This window comes from Phalaenopsis equestris, unplaced genomic scaffold, assembly GCF_001263595.1.
Source record: "Phalaenopsis equestris unplaced genomic scaffold, ASM126359v1 Scaffold000002, whole genome shotgun sequence".
Taxonomy (NCBI): Eukaryota; Viridiplantae; Streptophyta; class Magnoliopsida; order Asparagales; family Orchidaceae; genus Phalaenopsis; species Phalaenopsis equestris.
In genome coordinates, this window is record NW_018164444.1 from 69659158 (window position 1) to 69671547 (window position 12390).

General features: G+C 34.4%; 1 protein-coding gene across 2 annotated transcripts in view; it reads right to left on the bottom strand.

Annotated features, from left to right (window-relative positions):
- LOC110019090 (probable adenylate kinase 1, chloroplastic) overlaps positions 1 to 10108 on the bottom strand; it is a 52372-nt gene extending 42264 nt beyond the window's left edge. For both annotated transcript variants that reach the window (XM_020716658.1, XM_020716648.1), the window contains exon 1: positions 9788 to 10108. In XM_020716658.1, coding sequence (XP_020572317.1) covers positions 9788 to 10105 — 318 coding nt within the window. In that variant the 5' untranslated portion in view covers positions 10106 to 10108. The remainder of the gene's footprint in view (positions 1 to 9787) is intronic.
- Between the last annotated feature and the right edge of the window lie 2282 nt (positions 10109 to 12390).

Here is a 12390-nt window from a genome sequence, read left to right on the forward strand (position 1 = left end):
CCCCCAAAAGCCCCTTTCTCATGACAGCTTTCCAGCCCCACGTTTCAACCACTGCTTCCTCCCAAAACCAGCCATCCTCTAGCTTTCCAATTGCTGTCGTTCTCCCAAACTGCTCTCCCAGCCAACGCCCTCCCTTCCTTTGGCCGACCCTTGCTTGTCCCCAACACCAGAAGACCTGTTCCTCGCCCATCCACGAGCTGTGCGGCCAGTGTTCGCCCCTTCTCCCCCGCCCCCACACCCGCACTCGAGTCTGTCAAGGGTCTTATTTGTAACCCTATTAAATTTCAGCAACAATATTTCGCATTTGGATTGTGGTGTGGGCCCCTCCAGTATCAAAATGTCTATGCATGCGCATAAATTTATTTTTATTCATATGGTCAACTATTAAAAAGCACTAAATACCTTATAAAATTATAAATAACAAATGTTTAAAATTCTAAGATGCATAAAAGATGTACTATAAAAATCTCAAATCATATTTCAATACAATTCAAGCCATTGACAAAAAATTCTATCAATGCTTTTTATGTCGATTGAATTGACTTGCGCCTTTGGCTCAAATTTGGCTAGCAAATAAACAAACAAAACACAAAATATTTTTCTACTCGATAACAAATTTGAGCTCATGTGCATCCAGCACAATTAAAAAATGTTTACCCCGATTAAACACCCGAAGTAAGGGGTGAAGGTATAAGAATGGCAGTACATGAGATTACAGGAAAAATGTCCGCAAATATGAAATGATGAGAAAATATAGATAAACCTAGCCAAATGTTCAATACTTCAATTAATAGTTAGACTTCTAAATGAAACATATGTCCACTCCCCTTTGGAAAATTTCCACCAATACTTGCCTTCTTCATGGAACATGCTCAAAACACTCACACCTCTCTTATTGTTAAATACTAAATCATGATCGTTATGCATGACACTGATCAACCATAGAATCACCTCCCTTTCAAGAACAAGTAACCTCTCCCTTCAAGATTAAGGATGAACCTTCTACAAGTATGTAGAAGTATGTAGAAGATGTCCTTGGTGATCTTACAGCTATTAGCAGGAAAAGAATTACAAAAGGAGCACTCAAAACAATTAGATTCCATGTAGAAAATCTCAAGAAGAAAATGGTATTAAAATTTTTAAAGTGTACAGAAGTAAATAAAGAACAATTTATAAGTGCTGCTCAAAAATAGAACCTCTCCGAGATTTAAGAGATTAGATATGCAAAAAAAGCTCAAAGAAAGACTGCAAAAAAATTTTGAATGCTATGACCCGAAGTTGTTCCTCCTAAACCTTTTTGTTTAGGTTTCAGCTTGAATCTATAAGTTCTGCACAAACCATGGTTAAAGAGTTCTTTGAAGTGAAAAGTCATTTCCCAACCTCCAACTAGGAATTCATAGCAGCAAATTTTTTGTCTGACCAAGAAATTAAAGTTGTTAGAGTTTTTAGTCACCCATTAATCAAATATTGGATGAGAATTAGTTGAATTAAGCCATTAAAAACCACTCCTCACATTTCCTTGAACAGCTCCACATTGTTCTCCCCCATGAAGGCAAAGCAACTTATCATCTGTGAAGCAAAAAAATGCAAAACTTCGTTAGTTAACCAGAAAGATTGCCTCAGCAAATCTGGCCAACCCAACAAAGACAGATCTAGTTTGTCTTTTCAGTGCAGATTGCTCGATCACCAACTGGATTACTTAGCAAATAAGCCAACTTGGGCAAAGCCTTCTGTTTAACAAAAAGGATCGGTCAATTTTTTATTCCTGCTTTGAAGCTTGGAGAAATTGCACTCAGATCCACGAAATATATTCACTTGACATAGATCCATACTTTTAAAAGACTTCACTAAAGTCCTAGCACATATTAAAATGCCATTAGGCCTTCGAAGATTGGTTTTGCGTGTTGAAATCAATCCCTTATCAATAACATCATTTAAGTTTTCACCACCAAATAAGACCATGTGATTTTTCGTTTTACATTTTGAGCATTCCATAATGGGAGGATGGAAAAGATAATCTTGGAATCTCTCCTCTAAGCCTACATCTATCTTCCTCTTTCAAACTAGTACATAGCAATTAAGAGCCCAAAGAGAATAAGAAAATGGCAAATAAAAGCTCTAACGCAATCCAAAACACGTAAGAAAATTAATAACATAATCAAAGTACATAATTGCAGAATCCGTAACAAAATTTGTAGCAAAAAATGCAAGACATTGCATGACCAAGTTAATAAGGAAAATAATACCTTCTAAAAAATATAATAGAAATTTAGTATACAGAAGCGTGAAATTTCTTCAGTTGTCAATTGATAGTCCCTAAATTTGAATAAGAATGGTGAAACACTGAATTAAAAAAACAAGCGAAAGTGAAAAGGCTGACAAAAACTGAAGCAAGCATATATCAAAGAGGCAACTAAGTTAGATATAAATTTCAAAGCAATTAGGGCATCCAAATAAAAAAATAATACAAAAATTACGATAGGAATGATAGTGACGCGGGAGCTTACAGGAATGTTGTACTGTAGCAGGAGCTTACAGGGATGCGGTAATGTAGCTATTAAGTACCGCATTTGATTTCTTGCCTTATCTAGCCCTTCCTTTTCTAACACTTTCCTTGTCTACCTCCTTCCTTTTCCATCATCTTTCCATTTCTATTTTCTACATATTCTAACTACTATTCCTCATTATATATATATATATATATATTTGTGTGTGTTGTTTGCTTTGGTTAGGGTGAGTTTTTGTCTTCCAGATTTTCAAATTTCTGTCCAAGTCAGCCGTTGGGTTTTCCCCTTCTAGTGTTGTATCCAAAACTGACAAAGTGCTCCGACTGTAACTCGTCTGAGGTGATGATCTTCTCCAAAGGTTCGAGGGGTGCTCCGGTTGTAACTCAATCCCAATTAAATATTTATCCTTCCTAATTTTTTTTTAATGCTCTCCCAGCCACTGCATAGACCTTTCGGCCCCTCTTCCTGCTATCATCCAGCAATCCAACCGCCTCCCAGCCATCGCATAGGCCTTTCAGCCCCTCTTCCTAGTGTTGCTCTTGCTTCCAGTTGCCTTCCAGCAGTTGCATCGACCTTCAGACCTCTTTCTGCTGCTGGGCAACACCTTGGACACTGGTTCCTGTTGTTTTCTAGCTCCTCGTACCAACTCCTGTTGTTGTCCAGTCCACGGCCATCTATCTTATCCCTTCTACGCCACCGCCACTTGTTGTCAACCTCCTCCCAGCAGGCCGCCCTCACTCCTCCATCATCCGGTGCCGCAGCCCCGGGTTGCCAACCACCTTCTAGTACGATCGCCGCTTCCATCCCTCCCTTCCGGGCAACCACTCTCCTCCAGAGAGCCATTTTTGTGTTTTGTGTCGTTTCTTTTCTAGTTTTACAGAGTCGTCGTCGTAATGTACAGTTTCTATGTTTATGTTGTTTTATCTTGAGGATTTGTAGTTTTAAATTCAGTAATAAAATATCATTCGGTTGTAATTTGAGTTAACTCCAATATAAAATAAGAACCAACTTGTTGGCAAATATCAACTATAGGGGCATAAGTGGAGTATTTTAAAAATAATGTCATATGTGTATTATAGCATATACATCAAATTTTGAGTAAAACTTGCTCTTAAATTTTCAAATATTAAAAAAAAAATAAAGCTAGATTCATTAAGGATCTTCATATTATTTTGACTTAATTTGACTTGAGAATACTTTTAAATTAAGTATGATTTAGTATGTTTAAGAAAAGACCTAAAAGTATATATATATATATATATGAGAAATAAGGAATCTTTATATCCATCCCTCGAACTGCATTAAATGTTGACTCTATCATAAATTGAATTGAATTAAGCTTCTTGTCAAAATTTTCCTTTCACCTCAAAGATTCTTTACATAAGCCTAGATAAATTTTCCATTAAAATTCACAAGGAATATTATTAATCATCAAAATCAATATAGAGTTAACATCAGTATCTTTTATGAAGCTCGAGTGAATTGCTTTAAGAAAAACCCATCTTGATATAATTAAATGGTAATTATAGCTTTCAAACACTATATATGCAAAATATAATCTCTATGAGCAACAAATAAAGACGTTACACAAATTACAAATAAACAAAACTAATGATAAAAAAATATGTTGCAACTCCTCTTTCAAGCACTAAGTAGCTGCAAGGCTTTCCATAAGTTGCTCAAATCTGGCCATAACGCTCATATGACAAAAAAGGTATCTTAAAAATGATCTTCTACATGGAGTTAATGAAATATATAAGGAATATGTAGTAAATTGTTTAGCAAATATGAGAAATGAGGATTGTAGAAAAGATTGAGCTCCTTCACAATAAAATGTCAGAATCATTAACAAGAAGGATCGACCCTAAACCCAAAAATTTTCATCTAAGTGCACCTTAAAAATATGTGTTAAATAGAACATGCCCAAGGAAAATTTCGTCGCAAGTTTGGGCGGCTTCTCTCCAGTCACATGACTTGCATGAAAAAAAATAGAAATTATTATACTTTTTAAATTAGCTTTCAAAGTTTGTTGTGGCAAAAATCCTAAACAAGGGAAAAAGGTATTTCACATTTTTAATATTTCAACAACCATTAACAAGTCACATTGTTGAGGACACCAGAGCTTTATGAACCTTTTTTAGAATTCACAATAAATACATTCTTTGAACAAGTTTAAGTAATAGAAAGCACGTTAAGGTCTCTATCTTATTTATTTAGAATTTTATTATTTAATTTTGTATCTTGCAAAGATTAGAGTGCATCAAAGATTCAAAAGATAGAAGTTAACTAAAATAAACAAGTTCCAAGTAATATCTGTATACATATATAAAAAGCTTATATCAAATAAATAATATCTAACATCAAGTAAAGCAATCTCCATTCTTTATTGAATTTGACGCAAAGAATACATAAAATCTTTGTTAAAAGTTTAATATAAGTTATCCCAAATATTGCACTTATTATTCAAAAATTTAGCAAGCATAAAAAAAAGGAAAGGGAAAAAAAGGTGAAAATCCAAATCTCCTGTATCAACCATGGAATAAGATCTCATTTGGCTTTATAATTATTATGGTATTCTGTGGTTATCTAGAAGATATACTGATACTATAATTTCATGATCTTGGTAATGAGGCGAAAACCATGATGAAACATAATTAATTGGAAACTATAATATTTCCAAACGTAGCAGTAAGTCCAAAATATCTTTCAATAAATAAAATCAAAATCACAAGGAAATCTAATATAATTATGATTATTTAGTTACTAGATCCATCATCTTTAGAAAGAGACTGTTTTCCTCTAGAATAATAGATCATTCCTATTCTCATAATAATGCTATTAAATGGTCAAAAATAACAGGAAGAACAGAAAACCTTTAAGAGTAGGCATCACATTTTAGCATAAGGTATGGTAGTTATTATAGTTTGCTTTAAGATTACTAAACCTATGATTTATAACATCAAGTGCATTAACAATATTATCTAGCCTCTCTTGAATTACATCTCATTAATCTTTCTGAAAAGCAGAAATGTGGTCTACAACAACAACAACAACACTTCGTTGGGTCAGCTGCATGAATCTTTTTTCTCCATTGCGTCCTATTTAGTATCATATTTTCATTTAGTTCTAATAAATTAAGATCATTTTTTATACAATAAGCCCAAGTCTTCATAGGTCTACCTCTGCCTTTCTTAACATAAGTCGAATCTAAAACATCAACTCTCCTAATCGGATCATCAGATGGTGACCAAACCATCTAAGACGACTTTCACTAATTTTGTCTGTCACAGGAGCTACACCAACCCTACCTATCACGGATATATTCATTTTGCATTTTGTCTCTAAGTGTAAAGCCACTCATCCACCTAATCATTCTCATCTCGGCAACACTTAACTTATTATTATGCTTCTCTTTTAAAGGCCAACATTCAGCGCCATAGAGCATTGCAGGTCTCACCACCATCTTATAAAATTTTCCTTTCAGTCTTAGCGGTACTTTTCTATCACACAAAAGGCCCGAAGCATTCCTCCACTTCAACCAACCAACTTGAATTCTACTATTAACATCCCCATCTATATCACCATCGCTTTGGACAACGGACCCAAGATATCTAAATCGTTCACACCTTTTAATAATTTGATCACCCAAAGTCACACTTCTGTCACTAGAGCTATTACTACTAAAATTACATTCCATGTATTCAGTTTTAGTTCTACTTAAACGAAAGTCTTTAAACTCCAATGTAGACCTCCATAATTCAAGTTTTTTCCTGGGTTTTTTCTCTCGTCTACTTTCTCTAATCTTATCCATAAGAAGGATATCTTCAGCGAAAAATATACACCAAGGTACATCCTCCTGTAAATGTCCAGTTAGAGCATCCACAACTAAAGCAACAAGATATGACCTTAAAGCCGACCCCTAATGTCATAAATATTTGGTCAATCTGGTCAATCCTCCTTCAGTTCGAACACATGTAACAGCTCTAGTATACATATCTTTAATGACTTGAATATAAGTCATATCAACACCTTTCTTCTCAATAACTCTCCAAAATACATCTCTTAGAACCTTATCGTAAGCTTTTTTCTAAATCAATAAAAATCAAATGTAGATTCTCCTTATTATCTCTAAACTTCTCCATTAAACTTCTCAATACATGTATAGCTTCCATAGTAAACCTGTCCAACATAAAACCAAATTGATTATTAGAAATTTTTGTAATACGTAACACCCAAATCACTCAAATATTGGGATATCATTAGGTCCTACAGATTAGATCCTACATATTTTCCACCATTGGTCTTCTTTAAATTCTCCTCAACTTCTTTTTTACTAATGCGACAGTAAAAATGAAACGTTTTATTATTATTAACCATATAAAGATCACTAAGATTGATCGTATTTTCATAAACTTTATTAAAAAGTTTATCAAAATAACTTACCCACCTATGTTGAATATTTTTTTCTAAGAAAAGTTCTTTTTGATTTCCATCTTTAATACACTTTACTTGATTTAAATCTTTACTTTTCTTTTTTTCTTTGTTTGGCTAGTTTATACATATGTTTCTCACTCTCCTTAATATCTAATCTATTATAAAAATCGTTAAAAGCAAAATTTTTAGCGTCACATATTGTTCTTTTAGACTCCATGCGGGTCATTTCATATTTTTTCCAGTTTTCTCAGCTTCTACATTTAAACCAATTTTTATAACATAACTTCTTATATTTTATCTTTTCTTGCATATTATTATTCCACCAACTATTTTATTTAAAGAAACTTTTTTTATTTTGATTATCCAAGTTTTTTTTTGCTACTTGTTTAATAGTGTTTGTTACGTTATCCACATAGCATTTGTTTCACCATGAACATCTCAAATTCTGAAATCTTGAATTTTACTCATAAAAATAATTTTATTTGTGTTTTTAAGTTCTTCAATCTAATTCTACGATGATGAGCCCTACTATTCTTCATTTTACAACTCTTGATCTTAAAATTTAGAACTAATAAACGATGTTAGGTACTTAAATCCTCACTTGGAATGACCTTACAATCTTTACAATCTTGACGATCTCTTCTTCTCATAAGAAAATAATCAATTAGTGTTTTCTTAGATCCATTCTTATAAGTAATAAGATGTTCATCTTTTTTCTTAAATAAAGTATTACTAACAACAAAATCATATGCTAAAGCAATGCAGATAATGTGGTCTGCATAACAAAAAACAAAAAACAAAAAAAAACTAGTTCAGCTAAGAAAAAGGTTATTTTAGTCGAGAAAATGATTGAACCCCAACCATTCTTTCCAAAAACAAATAAACTCTTCAACAATCAATAGAATTCAAAGTCTCAAAATATTTGTGCACTTTTGAGGAAGACATGGTTATGACTTTTGGATTATCCTAAATCAATATTTAATAAATGAAGACAATTGTTGAACATGTAGGAAAAATGATTGAACTGTATAGCTGAATTTCTCAAAAAGATTGTTTGGTATTGTTCAATTTCCATGAATTCAATTGTGATAGCATATCAAAGGCATTATCATTATGCTCGCCAGAGTATAGTAAGTCAATAATAAGAAGAGCAAGTTCTTAACACTACCATGTCAATCTCCTTACAATTACACCTTGCTAATCTATTTTATAAATGAGAGAATGCAATCCTTGAAATAGGACACCAAATTGAGATATTTGCAACTAGTTTAACTCAAGAGCTGTTTCAATAAGGTTTAATAAATAAATCGATAAATGACACTCTTTTAAGAAAAATAAAGCCTATTTATAAATGAATATACTTCAAGTCCAAGAACATTTGTGCTTTTTGAAGGAAGAACTAGTTCAAGGTAAAAAAAAAGACAATTTTTCCATTTATAAAAACCTGATAAAAAAATGATAAGGTGCCCGGCTTAAAAATAATTTATTGTTAAGAAAATCTAACCAACATTAAAATAATGAGTCCATTTACCGATGGATGGGTATGATCGTCTGTTTATGACACTTAGAGAACTTTTTTAGTATTGTTCAATATCTGATTCAGTTGGCATAAAAATAAGTGAAGAAATAGAGATGATTCAAATGAATTTAAAGAATTGTACAAGTTAATGGAATTTTTTTTTTTCCTTTAAAGTCACAAAGCATAATTTTAACTTGGAGCATGATGCAAAAAAAGGTGATTCTCTCCTTCATGAAACTGAAATCTAGACTAGCTTTTACAATCACGCTACTTAAACTACTAGAAAATGTAACATGTTAATTTCAACACAAACCGAAACAATGCTTTAAAGCCATGGTTTTGTACGCATTGCAATTTTATGTTTCTTGTTTCCACTTCCAAAACAAACTGTCTGTAACACTAAGGTGAACTTCTATGGTTGGAATTTCAACATGGAGCATGATGCAAAAAAGTGATTCTCCCCTTCGCCAAACTGAAATCTAGTCTAGCTCACCCTGCTTAAACTACGAGAAAATGTAATATGTTAATTTCAACACAAAGTGAAACAATGCTTTTAAGCCTATGGTTTTGCACACATTGCAATTTTATGTTCCTTGCTTCCACTTACAAAACAAACTGTTTGTAACAGATAAGGTGAACTTCTATTGTTTGAATTTCTTATCGCATAAAAAAAATTATTTCCATCGAGTTTTGAGTACATGAAGACAACTACACATACCACGAAATAACAAAATATAATGATTTCATTCAAATTTAGGCATTAAAATGACATAAATTAGTAGATTAGATGATACATAAAAGATGATAAATCCATCTCTCATCCTAAAATCTATTGCAACTCACTTCCATACTTCCATGAAATTCACTAATATCTATAATTCATCATCATAGGTTTACACAACTGTAGAAGCAATCAAGTTCCTATTATAAGGGCCACAACCATTGTACATCAAAGATTGATGCTTGAGCAACAACTATAAACTCATCAACTTTTTTAACAATTTCACGAAAAAGTCTGTATTAAGCAGCCTTTTCAATAAAGCAAACCATAAATGATTTAGGTATTATTCTCATCAACGTCCACGTACACATCAACCCTTATAATTTACTTCTTTTGCGGAGCATAGAAACATAAATTTGCTAGACCCACTTTGAAGTCAAGCAGCATAAAAACGAGTGCCATTATATCCTAATCAAAAAACTCAAGTCATCAGAAAATCCACTCTTCAATCTCATTAAGCTGTACAGTGCGCACACATATCCAAGAGCTACTGGATAAAATGATAAATTCATCGGCTCAAATCAAAGTCAAGTTACGACGAATCACCTGACCAGCTAGCGGTCCGGCGGATGAGAGCTCTTCCCGGACCAGATCACCGGTGGCGATATGAGGCACACCGAGGAACTGCGAAAGGCGGCTAGCATAAGTGCCCTTGCCCACACCAGGACACCCAAGGAAAACCCATTGCACGTTCCTCTCCGCTGGATCTCTCCTTACCACCGGAACAGACGAACCCGCCAGCCCAAAGCTTGCCGGCATCCGCGCGCTCGACTCGGAAACTACCGACGACATCGCCCTACTCACCGCAGATAGCGTGGCAGCCGACCCGGAGGCGGATCTTACGAAACGGGTAAAAGTGGACATGGGGACGAGGGGGGAGAGGCGAAGGGAAGATCCTAGGTTTGTTTCCGCGTAAAGCGGAGCGTTCTGCTGGAAGCGGTAAGGACGGCGACACGGTGGCTCGAAAGGGAGGGGTTGTAGCCATTCAATGTGCATGGAAGACGGGCCACTAATGTTTGCACGCATCATAAAGTAGATCTAAAGGTTGAAAATGCCGAAAATTTTTACTGCAATAATTGCTTATTTCTAACCAAGATGGTGAGAAATGAGTTACTCATTACATGAGAATGTATGATATTTTATATGATGAATCTAGGCTTATCACCCGAAAAAATTAAATAAAATAGCGCATTTATATTCAGCTCCTAAGGTTCTTATGCATTCATTTATCTAATTCTATAATCAAAATACGCTCGATCGGTTTCAACTATTCTGAATGGGACATATGTTAAAGAATATATATAGTTGAGCACAAAGAATTATCATTTAGCGTGGAGCGAGTTATTTAGCCAATCGAACCAAGCATGTCGACTGAAATAAGAAGAAGAACGACTCGTCATCCTTGAGACTAGCAAAATGAAGACCCGATATAAAAGGATTCGATTATAGTAACAAAAATTATGATGGTTATGACGACCGACCGGTAGTATAGAATTTCAATTGCATTATCGAGATTTCACGATATAACTACTATTTGTTATAAATTTAGAAACATTAAAATGCATAGGAACTTCTTTTAGGGAAAAAAGGATAACACTTATTTTTGGATTCTTGAGTCACTCTCTCTTTCCTACACTTCATTTTTTGGGTATGATCTACATACAAATTTGGATATAACACCCTAAAAGGTACGATAAAGGTGGATCATATCACAGACAAAAAGATGATTCACTTAAAAAAAAAAAAAACATGACATGCGCCCGTGAGTCTATACCCAAAAAGATCCACAAGCTAAAGGAACAAATGTTGGAGGCAATCAAAGACACACTTGCTCGCAAGGTGGTGCAACCATAAAGACCGGCGATGCCATATTCCCATGAAGGACAACCTTCCTAAACGATGAACCATATCAAGACACGTGCTACCGGGACAGTACGGGTTCTATGCCACTCAAACATCGGAGATATGAATACGTAGAAGCGTCACAACCCATGTCGCCAGAAAATGTCTTATCTCAGCAAATCCCTGAAGTCAATCCCCCCCGAGTGCTTCAAAATCTTGGCTTTATAATCTTTTTATGGGTTGATCGAATCAGGTCAATCACATTGCCTCTTTTGAGTCGATTGTATGCTTATTGAGAATTATTGATGTGCTCAAGTGTCTCTTATTCATCAAAACACACAGAGAATCGACCCTCTAATGCTTGAATGGTCCACCACTGTAAGTGATTACCCCCTATGTGAATTTCAAGATAATGTCCATGGCTAAGTTTGCCAATGCACACAAACCATAAAAAATTTGCAAGCTCCTCTACAGTTGTGCCAAGTGCAAAATGAATCCTTGTGTACATTCATACCACACTTTCAAAGGGAAATACTGGAAGTCTGAGACCTCAAACTTGTTGTTGTGTATGTTGCCCTAGCACAAGGGCTTACAGAAGGCCATTTTTGCTACGCTTCAGGTCTGTAACGGTCAAAGGTGTTGATCGAGCTACTAGAGCTTGCCAATAACCATCTTCACTGAAAAATATAATTCTTTTTTTACTACTGGAAGAGAATCACCTAGTCAATACCCACTAGTGGAGTTTTTTTTTTTTTTCAAGTGTGTCCATTACATATCTAAAAAAAAAATTTGATCTAAATAATCAAGTACAACATTGGAATAATAACGTGCCACCATGATGGGAGGAAAACTTACCATGGAATTGCTCTAATCATATGGATGATGAAAAATCCTAAAGATTTATAGGTATATGGAACCAGTGGTTTTCCCCTATTTTGCGAGTGTATGATAGATTTTATTTTATTATAAGGTATGATATCCTTACAAAAGCAAAACCTCATAGTTAGTTGCATCTCTAGAGCCATGAGTTCTAGAGAAAAATCTCGATTAAATATTGACTTACATCATTTAGTTTTTCAGGTTGGACTTTTTCAAACTTTAGAATTCTAAATGGCAGTGATGACTGGATCAAAGTTCAAAATATTTGGAGGGATTGAGTTTAAAGGATAAGATTTACAATCTAACAATTGTGTGTAATAGAAAAGCCCTGGAAAAGGATTTGACCAACTTAGGTGTATGGTTGACCTTGAAGATTTGAGTTCACTTGGGATTGAGATAAAATCAAAAGGGTTGGAAAAGGTTTGTTT